Below are 21,605 nucleotides of genomic sequence, written 5' to 3'. Positions count from 1 at the left end.
ACATGGTGCAGATAATTATTAGAACAATATTTTATATTCAATATTTAAAGACATTTTATTCATGTCAAATGTATAAATAATAAATAATACAAATAATAATAAAACGATTAATATCCCATGATAATATCCAGAAATTCGATTTCAGTTGGACTCTCCTCATATAGACATTTCATGACCTCACATAATAATCCAGTGATTCAGTGATTGAATATGTAATACAACTGCATGATTTAGCATCTTTTGCTTCATTATCATTTACCCTAAAATTATGAAATGTTATGAACAATTATGAGCCTGCTCCTTCACAAAATATAGCTCCTTGTTATATTCTATTTTATTCTAAAAATGAATTTACAATTTTTTTAATAATAGACCTAAGATGGTTGCTTTAAAGTTTGACTTCCCATCTCAATGTGACTTGAAAAGTTTCAAATATAATTTGCTGTTTCCTCCCTAGAAAATCAAACCCTCAGATTTTAAAATGAAACTTGTGCACTTTGGTCAGTCAGTAAGTGGCTTTTCTGCTTCAAATAAGCCCTGCATCGCTGTTGGAAGTCAAGGGAGAGTGACTGTTTTTGAGTGAGTAAAAAAAAACATTTTGTTCGACTTTGTTACATTTTTTAAAATTATATTTCAGTATACATTCTGTTTCATTGTAGGATAGGGGAACCTTCTCTTTGGATGTTGTTTCATGTTCATACAAATTTTTTTGCAGGAGCATCCCTGTTGTGGTTATCAAACCAACTATAACGATTTCTGAAAAAGAAATTCCTCTAACTCAACAAATGAATGAATTGTCCAGCAAGTTTGGCATACGTTTAACAGTATGTTTTACTGTGAAAAAGGGAAAACTTAACACATGTAAGTGTTCTGTTTCATTTCAGTGAGTATTCTTGATCCAAAACAATCCTCATGGTTAATTTAACCACAATTTACTTCCTGACATTTTAGATGAAACACTCCCTCTTCAGTACCAAATTGACTTGGATTCTGATGTAAACAAAAAGCGTATCACTGCTGACAACAGCGATCAATTAGAAACCATTTTTGTTTTGGATGCAGAAAAAGAGTGCACCCATATAAACCTACGATATTTGGTACGTTGCTTCTTTGTTTGGTTCTTTTTTTTTCCTACCCAACTTGTCAGAGAAGTTGTCAGTATTCATTGAGCAGCAAATTATTTATTGCAAAAATAATTTGAGAGCTATGATCCTTTCTTTGTGATATTGACTGATTGTCTTCTTTTCAGGGATGTTTTGATTGTTTTTCAGCTATTAAAATCAAGCTGAAGTTTTCATTGGATACCAAAAATGGAGCCCCTATCAGAATTCTTGACATATTTACTCCAACTGAGGTTGTAGATGAGGTAAATATTTTTCAGAATATTCATAATATAAAAATTTCACAAGCACTTGTGAACATAGTCATCTTTCACCATTTGTTACACTACCGTTCAAAAGTTTTGTATTTTAAAAAAAGAAATTTCTCGGATTTTTTAAATCATATATACAGTAAAAAGTAATATTGTGAAATATTGTAACAATTTAAAATAGCTGTTTTTTAAAATGTAATTTCTTCCTGATGGCAAAGCTGAATTTTCAGCATCATTACTCCAGTCTTCAGTGTCACATGATCCTTCAGAAATCATTTTAATATGCTGATTTGCTGCTCAGGAAATTATTATTATTAGCAATGTTGAAAATAGTTGCTGCTTAATATTTTTGTGGAAACTGTGATACATTTTTTAAGGATTCTTTGATAAATAAAAAGTTCGAAAGAACAGCATGTATTTGAAATAGAAATCTTTTGTACAATATAAATGTTTTTACTGTCATTTTCACTGTCATTCATCATCCATATTAGGCGATTTTTCATTAAAAGACTTTTAATTTCTGTAATAACATTTAAAATGATCATAGCATACTTTTTTTTGTTATTTTTAGATTTCCTTTGAAAATGACTGCAAAGCTGCAGATTGTGAACCAAATATTAAATTATCTGATTCACAAATTAGGTATGTATTGATGACATTAATTAAATTAACATTCAGCCACAGTTATTTACAAATGTAAAAATATAATTTGATGTTTTTTTTGTAACTAAAATAATTTACATTGCAGTGTAACTAAGATCATAATTGGAGACACTCAAAGCTTGAATATCAACTTCAATCTTATGAATACTAAAGACCCTTCCTATTTGACCACCCTGACTTTGACCTACCCCAGTATACTCAGTCAGAAGGTAAAACAAACAAGACCTTACCTTGCAAAAGCCAATTATTCCTGCTGTTGATGCATTTAGTAGATACAGGATATCCTGTTTTGGTGTCTCACTTACAGAAAATAGAAGGTGCCACCTGCCCCGTGAAGAATGACAATCAGATACAGTGTAATATTCAACACCCTGTTTTCAAAAGAGACACACAGGTATGACTTTATCTTTGAAATATAAGAATTCTGATGTCATTTGCACTTGACTTTTTTTTCCAGTAATGAAAAGTTGTTGTTGTTGTTTTATTTTTATTTCCCAGACCAACCTCTTTGTATCCTGGCAGCTCAATGACATCAAATCTGAGTTGAGGGATTATGAGATTATCGCTAATCTAACCAGGTTTGAGAGCTGGTTCTCTTGCTCTTTATATAAAAATCAGTAACTAATTTTTAAATGTGCATAAAAAAAATAAAAAAACAACATTTTCTCTGGTTTTAGTCAGAATGGAGGCTCTCATCTTCTGGACTCAAAAAAATATGCATTTAATGTGATGTATTCCCTACCAATCCATCTGACTGGGTAAGTGAACAAACAACCTGATAAGTATTTTGAATTAAAGGGGTCATGAATTGAGACATTTTCTTGATCTTTTGACATGTAAAGGTCATTGTACTATAAAAACAGCTTTTATTAAAACCAAGCTCTAAAAACAACTTCGTTCGGATTTTGTCACATTATGACGTAATGACGTAAAGAGAAGAGAGGTATTTATTTTAGATACAGGATCACTGGACTAAAAATAACATTACCTTACAAAGGATCCTAATGCTAGAAAAGTGGTAGTATTTATTTTCAGCTATATGTGAATGTCTCAGTAGAGAATTATTTGTTTGTTCGGTACATTTCACTGTGGATTATGTGGTAAATCAGTCACAATTTCGGCACAGGCTTTACAAACAGACTTTGACTGTAAGATATGGACCCAACAGTAATGCCACAACATGTAAGTAACTGTGTTAAATCTAATGCCTAATCTGTGACCAGTGATTTCGGATATGATTCATGTACAGTCAGCTTTAACTTTACATTATTTTTCTTAGTAGCATGAAAATGCTACTGTTATTAAAAATCTGTTATTTTAATTGTGATTAAATTATATAGAGACAGCGGTTTAAAGAACTGCACAGTGAATCTTATTTACATCGTGTTTGTACTATTAGTTATGATGAAAACATTTGTGAGTGCAGAAATCGAGTTGCAATGATGAGATCACTGCATTCATGCTCTCATCAGACACATCTGTCATAGGCTACAATGCTCATTGCTGCAACCTTTAATGCGATCGGAGTAGATCTAAATATAATGCTATAATCAACACTTTTCACGATTAATCTCAACAGCTGTAATAGTAAAAACATAGTAAAGTTTTCCAGATAGTTCCACATATAATCCAATCCAATCCATTTTATTTGTATAGCACATTTAAAAAACAAAGGTTTACAAAGTGCTGAACAAGGGATAATACATAAAAGCGCATATAAACATATGTGCATATAAACACATAAAACAAACACATACACACCTAAAACAACATATGATCACACAGTTGACATGATGGGTTAAAAGCCAGAGAAAATAAATGAGTTTTAAGACGAGATTTAAAAGATTCAAGGGTTGGGGCCAATTTGACCTGTGGAGGAAGCTCTTTCCACAGTTTAGGGGCGGCAGCTGAAAAGGCGCGGTCACCCCTGGTTTTTAACCTGGTTTTGGGAGCAACCAGCCGAAGTTGCTCACTAGACCTAAGTGACCGTGAGGGGGTGTAAATCTGTAATAGGTCTGAAATGTAACACGGAGCCAAACCATTTAGTGATTTAAAAACAAACAATAATATCTTAAAATGTATTCTAAAATGGACTGGAAGCCAATGTAACAAGGCCAGGACTGGTGTTATGTGTTCATGCTTGCGAGTTCCGGTTAAAAGACGTGCGGCCGAGTTTTGTACTAACTGTAAGCGTGAGAGAGAGGTTTGATTTACACCAATATAAAGAGCATTACAGTAATCTAATCGCGTTGAAATAAAAGCATGAATCACATGTTCAAAGTGCTTAGGGGATAAGATAGGTTTAATTTTAGATAAAAGCCTCAAGTGATAAAAGCTGGTTTTAACAACATTATTTATTTGTTTATCTAGTTTAAAACCATTGTCTATTTTGACACCCAGATTTGTGACTGAGGGTTTCACATATTGTTTCAGGTAGCCCAGGTCAACGGATAAGATATCATTGACCCGACTGGATCCAAACACAATGACCTAGGTTTTGTCTTTATTTAGATTAAGAAAATTAGAAGCCATCCAGGCCTTAATATCTTTTAAGCACTCCAATAGAGGTGTGAGGGATATAATACTTATTTCATATGAGAAGATGTAAGCCAATCACAGCAGTGGGCTGACACACCCCTTCCGACAGAGCGTTCAAATCAGAGGGCTAAAATCAGGGTAGAAATTGCCTTTTATTCCTAAATGATGACCATTTTTGATGTAAAAATCAAACGGACATTATAAGGACACTTAGGGAAATATATATAAAAACAAATGCAGTTCATGACCCATTTAAACCTCTTGATTTTGTAATATTGAAGCATATGTATTATTATTTATTTATTTATTCCACAACAACAGCACAGCCACCCCAAATAGACTCCGGATTGAAGAGGGTGCAAATGGAGAAACTCGACAGGTGCAGTTTGAATTTCAGGTACAGTATATAAATCGCATAAGAACCGGCTAATTTTTATGTTCATATATTTATATTATACATTTAATATATTCTATTGTATTCTGATTCAGTTTGCAGGTGAAAATAAGTATGGCGCTAAAATCAATGTAGTTGTAAACATAAAGGACACCGACAATACCAATCTGCACATCAAAAGTGTCAAACCAAAGGTACCACATGAAATATTTAGTGCATAGAGTGACCATAAACAGCATGAAGGCTTTCAAATTAACATTTATTGCTCCTTTTGCATTAGGAGTGTTCTTGGCAAGGAAATAAAGTAAAGGTAAGCTATTACCTTGAAACATTGATCATGCTTTCAAAAAACTGCTTCAACTGTTCAACTGTTATTATTAAATCATTTAAATATTTTCAATTTAAAATACATTTTATATTTATATTTTTGTGTCTGTAGGAACTCCATGTCATCAGATGTACCATGAAAGAGCTGCAGAAAATCATCATTGATGCCGATGTTTTGATACATGATGTTCAGGTATAGTTGCATAGGTGCGTTCACGCCATGTCGTAATTAATGTAATTAGGAGATTTAAACGTGTAAAAAGCGTTCACGTCCTCGTAGAGCTTGTAATTACAACTTGAAAGCTGGGAATTTTTGTAATCTTGTACCATGTGACCGGTGTACCACCTGACCACTGCAGATTAATTTAGGTGTTGATAGTGTTGTCATAAAAACGCATAATTCCAGGTGCGAGGACGAGAACAGCTGCAAGTAGAATGTCACGTGTTTTCATCTCGAAATTACGGTAATTACGACATGGTGTGAAAGCAGCAATTAGTCCTGGTATAGTGATAATCACATACATGAACAACCTGTTTATCTAATATAACTTTTCAAACCTATAGGAAAAATCAGACAAGATCACTGCCGAAGGAACATACAGCTTTGATGAGAACGTCTACGCTGCGAAGGATACTTCAAGGACCGTTAAGGTGGATGGCAGACCCTTTTCAAGCATACAAACATGTTATCAAGCATTTGGTGGCTGAGAGATTTTTCATGCAATGCAGGTTGACGTGATGATCACGAAGCTGATCGTGACATCATCTAAAGGTGCCATCATTGGAGGATCCATAGGAGGATTTCTGCTCCTTATCGTCATTATTATCATTCTCATAAAGGTAAAAATGAACCCTTCCTTTCTGTCCCCACACTTGATAATGATATTACAGTTCTTTCTTTAGGAAGATAAAGTCGAGCGCAATGCAATGTGGGATATTATTTCTTTCAGTAAGCTGTAATGGTATTGTATTAGTGCATATTTTGGTGAATGTATTTGGTCATCTATATTTTATGTATGAAATTTGCATCCTGTGCACAGTCTGCATACAATATACTGCAGAAATAGTAAGAGTTGTAAGATGTTATTCCGAACAGAACCATTATCTCAGCATGCACTGACTCTTCATGTGATTTTATTTTCAGTGTGGCTTTTTCCGTCGCCGTCATAAAGTGGACCAAGCACAGAGTCCAAACTGAAGACTGCCAAAGCTCAGGAGGGAATATATATTCCCATATATCTTGCTTAAGCTTGCAAATTGTTGTTTTGGGGATAAAAGTTATAACCTTGTTTATTTTATTGTCAATGTAGTATTAAGAAGCTTTTACTACTGATTGTAGTAAATAAGGCTGATTGTATTTAATATATTATGTACAGAAAGACTGTTAGACAAAATCTCTCTATCTAAATAAAAGTAAATCCTAAATACCCCATAACCAAGGCACTAATTTATAGCCTGGACGTAGTGTGCAGAAACTGAGCTCAGGATTTGATGAGACACCAAAGTCCACAAAGAAAACTCAAAAGATAATTTTATGAGAATCACAATTGTAAAAAAAAAAAAAAAGAAAAAAAGATGGTTCATTGTTTAAAATATGAAATCTATGGTAAGACACATTTTGGTTGCATGAAAAAAACAAAAGTTGTTTTTGGTGGTTTGTTCTTACCTGGTTTAAGATTATTTCCCAGTGCACTCAAGGTTGACTGACAATTCTGACAAGTTTAAAAGTGCTTAAACCTCTTCTAAAACAAGCTTAACCATCTTGACCAGGCTGGAAGACCAGCAGAGACATGCTATTAATTTGAAAATGGAAACAACTAGTGGTGGCTCAACATAGTGTACACACATAAACAGTCACACATAGGCCTACAGTACACGTGGTCATGTGGTATGGCCTTTTATGGAGCTCTCACGTCTGGCTATGTTTAGGCTTTAATACATCTGATTATTGAATGTCATTGTCACAGCCTGTGCGGAAATAGTAGACAACACACAAAGATTTATATTGTCACAGTTTCCTATTATCACTGTAAAGCCGTTTTGGAACAATCTACATAGTTAAAAGCGCTATATAAATAAAGATGACTATTGTATCTCAACGTTTTAAAACGGTGTTGAATAATAGGCTACACATAATAATACGTTGTGTGAATTGTTATGCCAATGCCACTACATGCTAATCCACCATACATTCTCAATCTGTGTAGGAATGTCCGACCTTGGTTAACGAAGCGTTCTTTTCTATCAGTTGAACAAGTTCTCAAAACCGGTCTGAACGATTTGTTCAGGAATGAGCCGAGAACCGATGGTATTTGGGAGCCGAATAGATTAAATGCTACTAATACAGTCATGAAAATATGTTTGTGCATTTTTGACATACGAAACAAAAGTTTTAATATTTTAATTATTTATAGGTTCTAAAAAACTATGTCATTATGAGCTATCATGAGATGAATTATATCTGCATTACATAAAAGAAGCACTGAATCGATTTTTGAACATGTTCTTTAAAACAGACGGTTCGAAAGAATCCATTTGCAGAAATGAACCGAAGTTCCCATCGCTAGTTCTAATACCGAACCAATTCTCGCGAGATCGGACGAGGGGATAAGTTAAGGAAACATGGCGACGATGTCTCATTTGTTAAAGGTAAGAGACACTTTAGCTCTTTGCCTCCAAATTCTCCAGAAACAGTAAAAAAAACCGTGCATACGCCTATAACCTTCAAATGACTATGTTGTACCACTGACGTTTAGTGGCTTGCTCGGACTCTTACGTGCATGTCCAGTGAGTTTATAAGACTGTCTTGCAGCCTGTGTTTAGCTAGCAGGCTGTGAGCTAGCTGAGATTAATGAAGCCAATAATCACAATAATGCTGGACTGCATGCTGACTACTTAAAGTCAGTTTTCACGCCACTGGGTGTTGACCCTCAGTATTTTGTTTAAAAATGTATATCATAAAGGGACATGTACCTGATGACAGTTAGCAGCACGCATGTTGCTAGCTTGGCAAATGATTAAATGACACAGTGTTGTGACTGAGCTAATGAAATGACTAACGTTATATGTGTTGATCATATCGAGTTTCATTTGCTAATCTTTTCTTGCCTTACATGTCATGTCACTAGGGTCAGATAGTTAAAATATGTGAGGAAATCATTTGAGGAGTATTAATTAGAGAGAGTAGAGACATTACATTTGTTTTAATGCAGTTAAGTAACGTTACAGTGGTTGTGTGTCAGAACCTAGTGATCTGCTTAACTTACCTAGACAATATTTTGAGTGTCATATATGTGTTCAAACGCACTAGTGATATCCAAAATGCTGTCTAGAGACATGAACTATCAGGTTGATTTTAAACACCGTTCAGCCTGTTGCTTGCTATCTATATTTGGTGGAAATTGCATTTTAAGCATTTTTGAAATAAAATGACAGACTTCTTTTCTGGTTAACTAATTTCATAGCTAGCATTTTTTAATCCAAAATATGTACAATTAAATAATATTTTTACACTTATTAGAATTGGAAATTATGCATAATAGCATTTTGTGTTTACAAGTGATATTTACCTTGATTTTTACTTTTTTTTGTTTTCATCATGTCTCTTAATTTCAAGATCTTCACTGTCTCTTTGGTAAACAAGTACAATAATGTTTTAGAAATGTAAAACTTTAGTAGTTGCAGTATTGTTCGTTGTGCTGGAAATTAAACCATCATGTCTGCACACTGACACATTTGAAGTTGTATATTTATTTTAAAATGATCATGGTTTATTTAAAATATATATTTAATGCACTTTCATAATTTAAGATTGAAAGTCTGGTGCAATGGTAACACAAAGGATAGTTCACCAAAAAATGAAAATTCTGACATTAATTACTCCCGTAAGACTTTCGTTCGTCTTCGGAACACAAATGAAGATATTTTTAAGCAAATCTGAGCCAGTTCTGTCTTGACAGCTACGCAACTACCACTTTGACGCTTAAAAAGTTCATAAGTAGATTGTAAAACTAATCCATTTTAATCGAGCAGATATACAATGATCAACAAACATAAAAGCTCAACCGAACCTGCTTGACGGGGAGAAACAAGCGAGCCTAAATTAAATCTGTCAATCATATGAAGTGATTGAGTCTCTTCATAAAATTTGGACTAAACTGCTCAATTCATATGGATTAGTTTTACAATCTCTTTATGAACTTTTTGAAGCAACCAAGTGGTAGTTGTGTAGCTGTCAATGGAGGGACAGAATTCTATCAGATTTCATTCGTCTTCTGAAGATGAACGAAAGTCTTACGGGTTTGGAATGACATGAGGGTGAGTAAATAATGACAGAATTGTAATTTTTGGGTGAACTATCCCTTTAAATCTATACATAAATGTATTTGAAAAGTAGCAAATGGCATGTTGAAAGATTAGTAAAGAATCTTTCTTTGTGACCTTAATATTACAAAAAAATAATAAAAACAAAGAAATACTACAAAATACTACTAAAAAAGTTCAAATAATTGTGTTTTTTTAACAGCTGTAACAACAAAAATCTAGCCTGACTACGTCAGACTTCGTACTTCCGCTCAATTTCATTTCGCTTCTGTACTCAGTCTGAGACCGCGTCAGAGCTTTCTGTTTTCCTCCAGCCTGAAAACAGCCGGCCAATCAACGAACAGAGGGCGGGCTGAGAGCCGTGACGTAGACGCTGATTGTACCGTGGATGCGTAGATTTATTTCACATAATCTGCAAAAGTCGTTCACAGCCATGTTCACTCCGGTATTTCGCTCGATGGTTTTGTTTTCGCATCATACATGTGTTTACAGTGGAAGTTAGATGCGGCTGAGCATGCGCATAACACACGCCATAACCAAACGTTATGTGATTGGCTTACGGGTAACCAATGATTTTAAACTTCAGACAAGCACCCCCTAGCAAGAGAGAAAACACTTCTCTATTATGCCATGCCAGACTCTGTCTACGAAGCAAAGTGAAGTAGCAGAGTCTGGTATTACCAGGCTAACAAAAATCAACCCAAGACATAAGAAATAAAAGAAACAAACTACTTGCCTTATTGTAAATGCTTTGAGAAGCACAGATTTTCTGGAAAAATGTAAACACAAAAGTCTTCCATAATGTCTGGTTCATTGTGTCACATATTAATGCAGGCATGCTCTTGTTCATCTGTTTCCTCTTCCATGTCTTTTTGCTTAGAACAAGGGTTCCCTCCAGTTTGAGGACAAGTGGGATCTTATGCGCCCCATTGTCCTTAAGTTGCTTCGCCAAGAGTCTGTAACTAAGCAGCAGTGGTTCGATCTTTTCTCGTAAGACCTTATATTATGAATTCATTCAGATCTTTTTATATCCTACACATTAACTAAAGTCTGAGTGTTCAGTCTGTCTTTCTATTCTTCTTCATTCTCATAGAGATGTTCATGCAGTTTGTCTATGGGATGACAAAGGACCTGCAAAGATCCACCAGGCCCTCAAGGAAGACATCTTAGATTTTATTAAGCAAGCTCAAGCGGTAAGAGAGATCCAGGATTAAGTGACCCGTTAATGTTCTTCAGCAGAGTCATCTCTCATTCTTGAACATTGGTTTTTAGAGAGTGCTCAGTCACCAAGATGACACGGCGCTCCTCAAGGCTTACATCGTGGAGTGGAGGAAGTTCTTTACGCAGTGTGACATTCTGCCCAAACCGTTCTGCCAGCTGGAGATCACCCTGATGGGCAAACAGGGCAGCAACAAAAAGTCCAATATGGAGGACAGCATTGTGCGGAAGGTCAGTGGGATAAAAAGTTTTTTTTTAGGGTTGGGTTGAAAATACCACTTAAATCCTAAGAATCAGTCTTTTAGTCTATGCTGTTTCCAGATAACGTGTGAACAAATCTTCACTATACATTATTTTGTAGCGTGACTGTACCGTTTTTGCGCTCTTTAATGTGCCGTGACAGATCGCTGTAGCGCCTCAGTTCAAGCGGCTCGTTAACTAATCATCTCATTCTCAATACTACTAGTTACAGCACTAAATAAACATGAATGAACGTCAAAAAGTATGTGGAAAGAAACAGTACAATTTACCGAAATATATCATCCCCCAGTTTCACAGACTAGGCTTAAGCCTAGTCCCAGATTGAAATGCATGTTTGAGCTGTTTTAACTGAAAGCAACTTGCACTAAAATATCTTAAAATATGTCAGTGCCATTGTTTTGTCGCAAGATGCACACCAGTAATGTTTCTTTCTAAGAAAAATTGTAAAAAATCGACTTAAATGTCCTAATTGAACTAAGGCCTAATCCTGGCTTAATCTAAGCCCTGTCTGTGAAACCAGGCCCATGTCTCATGTAATCACACAATCAGTGTTTCAACCACGGAAAGACATTCAAAGTATTTTGATAAATACATGCTGTTACACTTTATCTTAAGCTGTACTTGTTACATTTAAGCACTGATTAATATCAATTAACTACATGTAGTTACTATAGGGTTAGGTTAGGATTAAGTTTGATTTAGGGTTAGTTGCATGCAATTATGCATAATGTATAGTAACTATGCTCTATATTACATATTCATTATATTTTACTTAACCTGTTCATCAATATTTAATGTATGTTTGAATAAATCCGTCATGAAAACAAGTTTTTATGACAGCCACAGTGGAAACATAATTGTCATAAAAAAAGTTATCCAAAAATGTCAAATGTCGGTGTACAAATCAGTTGTTAATTTTAGTCTTTAATATTATAGTAATGTTCCAACTGACAGGGATCCCTAAATAATTGACAGCATTAGTTGACGTACTGTACCTGATATTTATCCAAATGATTCGATATCGAATTGAATTGAGATTGGAACTGTATTGAATCACAAGCCTGTGAATCGAAATTTAATCGAATTGTGAAATTTGTGTCAATGCCCAGCACTATTGTTTACCTAAAATGGGATTCATTCTTTAGTTCTGCTTATGTTCTTGCAGTTGATGCTGGACACTTGGAACGAATCTATATTCTCCAACATCAAGAATAGATTGCAGGATAGTGCAATGAAGTTGGTCCATGCCGAGCGGCTGGGAGAGGCGTTTGACTCGCAGTTGGTCATCGGGGTCAGAGAGTCGTATGGTGAGATTTGCTGCAGTTCTTTTATTGGATTGAGTGACTTTTTTTGTTGAAAATTCAAAGAATTGAATGGCGTTATTAGTTAGAAGTCTCTTATAATCTCTCTTCCAGTGAACCTGTGCTCCAATCCTGATGATAAGCTGCAGATCTACAGGGATAACTTTGAGAAAGCCTACCTAGACTCCACTGAGAGGTTCTACAGGACCCAGGCACCGTCCTACCTCCAGCAGAATGGAGTACAAAACTACATGAAATATGTACGGCCTGCCAGTGATCAGATTTTAGACTTTGTATTCCATACTAATCATGTTAGATAAAAACTGCACAGCCAAGAGTCGAGTTATGACTCCTGCTAACACTCTACATTTCTTCCATACTTGTGTCTGCAGTCATGTGTTCTCATATCTCTGTTTACAGGCTGACGCTAAGTTAAGGGAAGAGGAGAAACGTGCACTACGATATTTAGAGACACGACGTGAATGTAACTCTGTACAAGCAGTGAGTATATGATTGTCTTAAGTAATGCATTAATAATTCATTCATTCACAATATAGGGCATCAATTGTTAAAATATTTGTGTATTTTTAAATGTAAATATATATATATAAAAAATATTATTTTTAAATGATTCAGTATTTGATATTTAATTTAAAGTAAAGTCATATAGCCAGGTATGTCAGTCTGAAATTGTGGATTGTTTTTTTCCCCAGCTTATGGAATGTTGTGTGAATGCGCTTGTAACGTCATTTAAAGAAACTATCTTGGCTGAATGTCCAGGCATGATCAAACGGAATGAGACTGACAGTGAGTATGAGACTTGGAAATCTATATTTAAAATGATCTCTTTAGGTTTTTTTTATATAAACTACCATTGAAAATGTTGGGGTGGGTAAGAATTTTTAATCTGTATGAAAGAAGATTCTTATGCTCATCAAGGCTGCATTTATTTGATTAAAAATACAGTAAAAAACAGTAATATTGTTAAATATTATTACAATTTAAAATAACTTTTCTATTTGAATATGTTTTAAAATGTGATTTATTCCTGTGATGCAAAGCTGAATATTCAGTATCATTACTCCGGTATTTAGTGTCACATGAATCATGATCCTTCAGAAATCATTCTAATATTCTGATTTGTTGCTCAAGAAACATTTCTTCTTGTTATCAACGAGAAAACAGTTGTGCCACTTAACATTTTTGTGGAAATGCGATAGTTTTTTTTTTTCCAGAATTCTTTTAAGAATAGAAAATTTGAGAAAAAAAAGAAAAAAAAAATCTTTTGTAACATTATAAATGTCTTTACTAACGCTTTTGATCAATTTAATGCACCCTTGCTGAATAAAAATATGGATTCCTTTTAAAAGAAAAAAACTTAATGACCCTATGCTATTGAACAGTAGTGTATTTTCCATAAAGTTGCATTTTTTCTAAATAGCTATATAATATCTTTAAATATAAGCTTTTAAACCTCAGTGAACTCTTCATCCACAGAGCTGCACCTCATGTTCTCTCTCATGGATAAAGTTCCCAATGGGATTGAACCCATGCTGAAAGACCTTGAGGATCACATCATCAGTGCTGGACTGGCAGACATGGTGGCCGCTGCCGAGACCATCACAACAGTGAGAACTATATTCAAAGCTTTGAAATTCTGACCTTTGTGTTATGGCAGATTCTCAACCATTAGGCGTTAACGTTCTTGTTTGTGTTTTTCCTCAGGACTCTGAGAAGTATGTGGAGCAGCTCCTGACTCTGTTCAATCGCTTTAGTAAATTAGTAAAGGAAGCTTTCCAGGATGATCCTCGGTTCCTGACAGCCAGAGACAAAGTGAGCACGCCGCCGCATCAGTATTCATTCTCTCTGTCTTACAGTTGGTCTCAGTAAGTAGCCTGCATGACTAGATCACACCGCAGATGGTTACCAGAGATCTGTGATGACACAGGAGAACATCGGAAGGTTATACAACAATAATCCATTAGAAACACTGTTGATGTTACTGGAAAATTAATTGACTTGTTTATTTTACATAAAACAAGTGTTTGTCTTGCGTACATTTTTAATGACTTGTAACATATAGTTTTTCATTTCTCCCAGGCATATAAAGCAGTTGTAAATGATGCCACAATATTTAAGTTGGAGCTGCCATTAAAACAGAAGGGGTGAGTAACGGTTTATAGTGAGAAGCACAAAATAACCTCCTCCTAACTTCATAGCAGAGCGCTGCTAATTGACCCTTTTCACATTTACGAGGTTCTCCGAAAAGGAAGTCTTCATCGTTGGCTAAACTTCTGTAGCAGTGAACAGAAACTACAACATATATTTTTTTTGCGCTCCCATTTTCTACAATAGCAAAAGAAAAAAATCCATGATAATGTTTCTATGACTTTCCAAAAGAGGCAAATAATTTTTTATTTAACTCAAATTTTAGTGCTATAAATGTACATACATTTTTAAAAATAAACTTCTAGATTCACAGTCTGTGAAAAGGGTCCGTATGCATGTGTGCATTCTTGTTCCATGTTTCAGAGTTGTATCAGCTTATATCAATCATGTTTGATGACACTTTAAAGGAAAGACCCGTAAGACTTTCGTATATCTTCGAAACATCTTTGTCTTTTGAAGATGAACGAAAGTCTTAGGGGTTTGGAACGACATGAGGGTGAGTAAATGATGACAGAATTAAACATTTTTGGTGAACTAACCCTTTAATGTTTCTAAATGCAGAGTGGGCCTCAAAACACAACCAGAGTCAAAGTGTCCGGAGCTGCTTGCCAACTATTGTGACATGCTGCTAAGAAAGACGCCCCTCAGCAAAAAGCTGACCTCAGAGGAGATTGAACTCAAACTGAAGGAAGTGGTGAGGCTATTATGACGTCACATGTTGTTGTTGTCTTCAAAAGTGTTTCGAAATGTAAATAATACCAATTCCTTCCTGTAGCTGCTTGTGCTAAAATACGTCCAGAATAAGGATGTGTTCATGAGATACCACAAAGCCCACCTGACCAGGCGTCTGATCCTGGACATCTCAGCGGACAGTGAGATCGAGGAGAACATGGTCGAGTGGCTCAGGGTGAGAATAAAAGAAAGATGAGTGACTGAAACTCAATTTGAGTGTTTTGTATTTTAATGGCTCACTGTTTGCTTCGGTCTGGCATGCTTCAGGAAGTTGGGATGCCGGCTGACTATGTGAACAAGCTAGCTAGAATGTTCCAAGACATCAAAGTGTCCGAAGATCTTAACCAGGTTTTCAAGGAGGTGCACAAACACAACAAGCTGGCTTTACCAGGTGACTTACAAGCCCAGTTTTTCTCTCTATATATATACATTTACACTACCTTTGAAAAGTGTGGGGTCAGTAAGATTTTTCATCAAAGAATCCTGAAAAAATGTATCATGGTTTCCAAAAAATATTAAGCAGCATTAACCATTTGAAAAAATGTTTCTTGAGCAGCAAATCAGCATATTAGAATGATTTCTGAAGGATCATGTGACACTGAAGACTGGAGTAATGATGCTGAAAATTCGAGAGGCTGCTCACTGCAGAGCCAATGGGTGGAGCTTGACATCCAGCTCCTCCTCTCTGGATATTAGGGGCGGAGCTTTAGCGTCTAGCTACACCCTAACCCTATCCATAAACCTATCCCTAAACCAAATTTGGTCAAGCTCCACCATAGTGAACATTTGTGATAAATATTAGTGATGATGTGATGTGGCTTGTTTTTCATTTGGACAGTAGTTCCTAAGGTCTCTTTCTCTCCCCTTCTGTTACTCAGCGGACTCTGTGAACATAAAGATCTTGAATGCTGGAGCTTGGTCACGCAGCTCAGAGAAAGTGTTTGTGTCTCTGCCCACCGAGCTGGAAGATCTCATCCCTGAGGTGGAGGACTTCTACAAGAAGAACCACAGCGGCCGCAAACTCCACTGGCACCACCTCATGTCTAATGGCATTGTGGGTGTATTTTATACACTTTGGGTGTTTAATGCTTAGTAGTGATTTGCAACTGTAAATGCTTGCAACTTCTAGCTAATCAGTCTGTGTGCTCTCCGGTAGATCACTTTCAAGAATGAAGTAGGGCAATACGACCTGGAGGTCACGACCTTCCAACTGGCTGTGCTTTTTGCCTGGAACCAAAGACCACGCGAGAAGATCAGCTTTGAGAATCTGAAACTTGCCACTGAGCTGCCTGACGCCGAACTGAGACGAACTCTCTGGGTATTCTGTTAATCAACACCAAATTAATTGAAGAAAATTTGAAAATCACTCTGGAAACTTTTGCACAAGAATTGCACTTTTTGTGTTAAGATGTTTACTTAAAACAGAACATTGTCTGCATTAAAGATAAAAAAAAAAAGAACATGCACTGAAAAGTTGCAAAAAATATCAGTTTTTGTTCATAGGGTGGAAAACACCTTGAAATTACGCAAACTGGCAATAGAAAAGCTGAACATGTCTTATCCACTTAAAACGCTATTGGCGTCTAGTATTTAAATAAAGTGATGGTTAAAGGAATATTCTGTAGCCTGAAAAAGCCTTTTTTTTTTTTGCTTTATTCTCTGAATTTAGATTAGAGTTAATTATTGGAATATATTGACATTAATTTATTAATTTAAATTCTTTCTATACTTCCCCGGCCCCCTGGTTGAGAACCACTGCTTTAACATGGGTGCACTGATATTAAAATTCTGACTGATATGGTTAAGCCGATAATTATCTTTCTGGTCGATAACTGATAAATACCCAATATTAAAATGTTATACTATTTTGTGTAAACAACTTAAAAATAAAACACTAAGAACTAAAATCAATCATAACGTTACAAGTGAAAGTGAATTTAGATATCACAATATTATAATGTACAGTATAAAAATGGATATTCATTTTGAAATTTGATTACATTTATCTGTTATTACTAGTGTTTTTAAAAATGAATTAGAAATGAGAAGTTAAAATATCTTTGTTTATAGATGTGGTAACATCATCATTTACTTTTTTCCCCTCTCTTTTTGTTTAGTCTCTTGTTGCCTTCCCAAAGCTCAAACGTCAAGTGCTGTCATATGAACCGCCAGTGAGCTCTCCCAAAGACTTCACGGACAGCACATTGTTTTTCGTTAACCAGGAATTCTCCTTGATGTAAGGACAATCTCATCTCCTGCTTTGACTTTTACTCGCTCTTTCATTTACTTAGAAAGTGCCCTTTTTTCCATTTTTCCTCAGAAAAAATTCCAAGGTTCAAAAGAGGGGGAAGATAAACCTAATCGGCCGTTTGCAGCTGACGACGGAGCGAATGAGAGAAGAGGAGAACGAAGGCATCGTCCAGCTTAGAATATTAAGAACACAGGTACAAAATTTAAAAAAATCATTACTAGTGCTCTCTGTTCACTAACACTAGTCACTATGCTCCAAGTGTACTTTGGGCTTAAGTTGTTTGTTTTTTTCCACCGCAACATTTCAGGAGGCCATCATTCAGATCATGAAGATGCGTAAGAAGATCACAAACGCTCAGCTGCAGACCGAGCTGGTGGAGATCCTCAAGAACATGTTCCTCCCTCAGAAGAAAATGATCAAGGAACAGATCGAGTGGCTCATTGAGCACAAGTACATCAAGAGAGACGAGACGGACATAAACACCTTCATCTACATGGCGTAGCGCGGAAACGACTCCGAAGATGATCTGTAACCGTTCCCAAGGACGACGTACCTGTCGAGGATCGGCAGCGGGGGGAGGGATGGTGATGTCTCAAAGATACTGCTTAGGCTGCTGGTCTGGTGGCGTAGTCAAGAGCTTGTTTTAACGACAGACAGTCACACATCAGATAAAAAATGTATTTAAAAAAAAAAAAAAATCCCTGCCTTACCTTACAGTGAAGACACATGGGGATCAGAATAGGAGATTAAAAAAATAGGAAAAAAGACAAAGGATTCTATTTTTGCCATTGGTAGTCAGTATGCATGGTGGGCGTTTGGCCTTTTGTGTGTGTACATCTCCAGCAGCATGCGGTCAGTGGGAATGTCACATTCATCCGAGGACTTGCTTGTGTGTGCCGTGTTACGAGTGTTTTTTTATTTTTTCCTTCCCACATCCTCCGTCTGGCCCTGCCACGTCCCATCCTCACCGCACAGCCCGGGCCGAGAGCCGTCCCATCGTCGCCACCGCAAACACCTGGCCGTGAACACTGAGGAGCGCGGGCTTGGATGGAGGACTAGCATTAGCACTTTTCACACTCTCTGCCACAATGTCAGCATGGATTTATTTGGATTGATTTTCACATCTTTGGGTTTCGTTTTCCGTTTGCAAACGTTGAACCATCTTTAAGCCACGGAAGATTTGATTGGCTCATTGCAGTTTAGATGACAAGTTACTCTTCAAAATGCCAGGAAATGCTGGCGTTCAGATGTCACAAAGGGTCAAGGTCTGCAGAGAAAATCTTTCGTATCGGTTTGATATGTTTTTGTTTGTTTTGCTGTAAATCAGTGTGCACCAAGTGAGACGGTCAGTGTAACGTAGTTTCAGTTCTTTCTTTTTTTTGTTTACGACTCAGAATTTTCCGTTATCTGTCTCGAATAGTGACTGAGATGCTGACTGAATTGTTCCAGGAGCCTGTGATGAGGTGGCTCCACTAAGGTCCAATAACAGCCAACTCACTGAACCTGTTGAATTTAAGTCACAACTACAATTTATTCTCATTGCCCCATCACAGCTGAGCACACACAAGCGGTAAAGCAGTTACATGAGTCCGAGTAAAGCAGGCACCGCTCCAACCTCAGGTAAAGTAGGGCAGAGTTATTTTAGTAGGTTGTGCTAACCCTAACCCTAACTTTAATTAGCGCATTGCGGTTCTTGCTAAACACACATTGCCAAAGCAAAGCACAAGAGTGCTGATCTTAAAATCATTATAGTGATTGTTTTCCCTCTATTTTTGAGGTTCCCTGAGAAAGCCTCGTCATTCGTCGCCACATTTAGTGGGAAACGTGATTCGTTAGTATACTATTATGTGTCTCTGAACAAACGCTTGTGCAATTACTGATCAGCTGTTTATTATAATCAAATGAACTGTCTCATGATTATTAGCGTTTAAGTGCATACAAGTATTAATATGGATAATGTTATTATCCAGGCAGATTTCGTATATAGGCAGTCTCTGGTCAGTCTAGGATGTAGTTTCTTCAGTGGGTTTCAAATGACGGTTGAATCAAACATCAATGCGTTCACCATATATCAGCCATTCAGTGTGTCGTCTGGAAAAAAATGTCTAAACTACCATTTTCACTGGCTGATGCTATCAAGTTTTGATTTTAAATTCATCTACACTCAAACATATTTCTATTAAATGCTGCGGAACAGCTTTCCATCTCAACTATAACATTTCCTGTCAGTTATGTTAGTTTTTTTCAGTTTTTAATACGTTTCAGTCATTCATTTGTTTTCCTGGCGTTTGATTTCACATGGTAACTCAAAATAGTGAAAAGGTTCCATTTGGTTATAATGCGAAAGCATTGTTTATAAGATCCAGATGTACAATGGTGTTTGAGAACATTGAGTTCGATTGTCCTCTTTATTTATTGATAACTTAAGCATGTTTGAGAGGACGAGAAAGAGAGTGTGTCTGTGTGTGTGTGTGTGTGTGTGCGCGTGCACGCTTAGGAGCCTTTTGCAACGGGGTGATGTCATATCCTGTTGCATTTATGCATTTTCATTTTTGGAGTTTAAAATTGATGTTTCTGCCAACTGTATGTTTTCCTCTATCAATTACTCTTGGTAAAAATACCTTTTTTAAATTTTAGTAGGACAAGCACTATGGTTTTCGTATTTATCAATCACAGTTGGCGTTTGTTGTGTGCTTGTGTTATTCATGAGCCCATTGTTTGTTTTTTGTTGTTTTTTAAATGACATCAAATGAAATGCAGTCCCAAAAGCTGAAATGTCAGTTCATTGTAGTAGAAGATGATGAAACTGAATAAACATGTTGTGAATGACCTTACAGGGGAATGCTATATGAAATTATGAATTATACTTTATTGTTTGCAAATTGTTTTCTCTGATGCACATGAAATGTTCCAGTAACAAGAGTGCACATCATTCAGTGATATAATGCAATAAGTGAGCGTGAAACAAAACATTTTGGAATCTGTCGATGGGATATTCTGTAATAAAGTTGTGTCCACATATAAACACTCACTATTAAGTTGATCATATTGGACTGCAATGGTGAGATGGGGTGATAAATATATATTTTTCAACTTCATGGCCGGCACATCAGTATTTTCGTCATTCTAATATGATCATGTGTACTTATTGTCCTTTTTGTCTCTCCACTATATCACATACCAGGAGGAGTGGTGTTTGTGTCTTATCACTCTCCTGTTTTGTTGAGTGTCTTCCATTATTGTCACTGCATAAAAGTTACAAACAACGAATGATCTTTGTCCAAACACTGACCAAAGTGTAAAGGTTTGTGTTTATTCTTAAAAGCATCATGTCAGTCAGATCACTTTGGTGTACTTGTGATGGTTTCTAATCACTATTCTCTGCATAGTTCTCTCTATTCACATAGTTTGTATGACACATTAGGACAGTTCTGCAATTATTCCCGCATACACTTTCTGGTAAACAGTTCAGTAGAAAACTGAACACATAAGTTCCCTGTAGTGTGAGAGACTGCTGTTGCAACAAGCAAAATGTAAGTGTGGTTCCGAGAAGGTGCATATGCACTGCCTATGACTGTCTGTTTTCAAGATTTCTTGCCTGAAGCCTTTAAAGCTTCAAGAATATTTGAAAATTATGAAGTGAATGTGTGCCATTGTACAGTGAAGATCTGGAACGGATGCTATTCTTTAAGTGCGAGTGAACCATTTTCATGTACTGGATTTTTTTTTATGTTGCATAATTTATTTACTGGCGAAATAAAAATATTATTTGATTGAGGCTGATGTGAGTTGATTTGATGTTTTTTTTGGGGGGGGGATCTCGTTTCCACAACACAGAGCAAATAAAGGTCAATGCCATAAACCCTGTGCAGTTAAAATGAAGGGTTTCTTTACCAATGAGAATATGCCATTATGAAAAATAACTGAAAATTGCATTAGTAATATGTTTTATATTATATATTTAATTTGAAATAACAGCTATTATAATTCATGGTTAAATCATTTTTGGATGTTTTAGATGATTATTGAGTCTAATCATGGTCATGATCAAATACA

At 36.1% G+C, this 21,605-nt stretch overlaps 2 protein-coding genes across 3 annotated transcripts in view; both read left to right on the top strand.

The window, feature by feature from the left end:
• The window catches only part of LOC311090252 (integrin alpha-E-like), a 60,441-nt gene extending 53,712 nt beyond the window's left edge, over positions 1-6,729 (top strand). For both annotated transcript variants that reach the window (XM_084125472.1, XM_084125471.1), the window contains exons 18-33: positions 458-579; positions 716-861; positions 952-1,097; positions 1,250-1,366; positions 1,944-2,014; positions 2,121-2,244; positions 2,343-2,429; positions 2,534-2,613; positions 2,713-2,793; positions 4,895-4,970; positions 5,063-5,161; positions 5,248-5,277; positions 5,407-5,487; positions 5,859-5,945; positions 6,024-6,134; positions 6,439-6,729. In XM_084125472.1, coding sequence (XP_083981598.1) covers positions 458-579; positions 716-861; positions 952-1,097; positions 1,250-1,366; positions 1,944-2,014; positions 2,121-2,244; positions 2,343-2,429; positions 2,534-2,613; positions 2,713-2,793; positions 4,895-4,970; positions 5,063-5,161; positions 5,248-5,277; positions 5,407-5,487; positions 5,859-5,945; positions 6,024-6,134; positions 6,439-6,492 — 1,512 coding nt within the window. In that variant the 3' untranslated portion in view covers positions 6,493-6,729. The remainder of the gene's footprint in view (positions 1-457; positions 580-715; positions 862-951; positions 1,098-1,249; positions 1,367-1,943; positions 2,015-2,120; positions 2,245-2,342; positions 2,430-2,533; positions 2,614-2,712; positions 2,794-4,894; positions 4,971-5,062; positions 5,162-5,247; positions 5,278-5,406; positions 5,488-5,858; positions 5,946-6,023; positions 6,135-6,438) is intronic.
• Positions 6,730-7,849: 1,120 nt separating this feature from the next.
• Positions 7,850-21,327, top strand: cul5a (cullin 5a). The gene is made up of 19 exons (XM_084125479.1): positions 7,850-7,943; positions 10,498-10,607; positions 10,711-10,810; positions 10,890-11,066; positions 12,262-12,403; positions 12,512-12,657; positions 12,818-12,898; positions 13,111-13,204; positions 13,895-14,025; positions 14,123-14,230; positions 14,498-14,562; positions 15,128-15,260; positions 15,342-15,473; positions 15,566-15,689; positions 16,177-16,352; positions 16,455-16,616; positions 17,416-17,534; positions 17,619-17,742; positions 17,857-21,327. Exons 1-19 carry the CDS (start codon positions 7,917-7,919, stop codon positions 18,049-18,051), a joined length of 2,346 nt encoding a protein of 781 aa, XP_083981605.1. The 5' UTR covers positions 7,850-7,916; the 3' UTR covers positions 18,052-21,327.
• Positions 21,328-21,605: the final 278 nt, after the last annotated feature.

The sequence above is a fragment of the Abramis brama genome (assembly GCF_963993115.1).
Source record: "Abramis brama genome assembly, chromosome: 10".
NCBI classification, from domain to species: domain Eukaryota; kingdom Metazoa; phylum Chordata; class Actinopteri; order Cypriniformes; family Leuciscidae; genus Abramis; species Abramis brama.
Note: the sequence above shows the minus strand (reverse complement) of the source record. Positions and strands in the feature narration are given on the sequence as shown.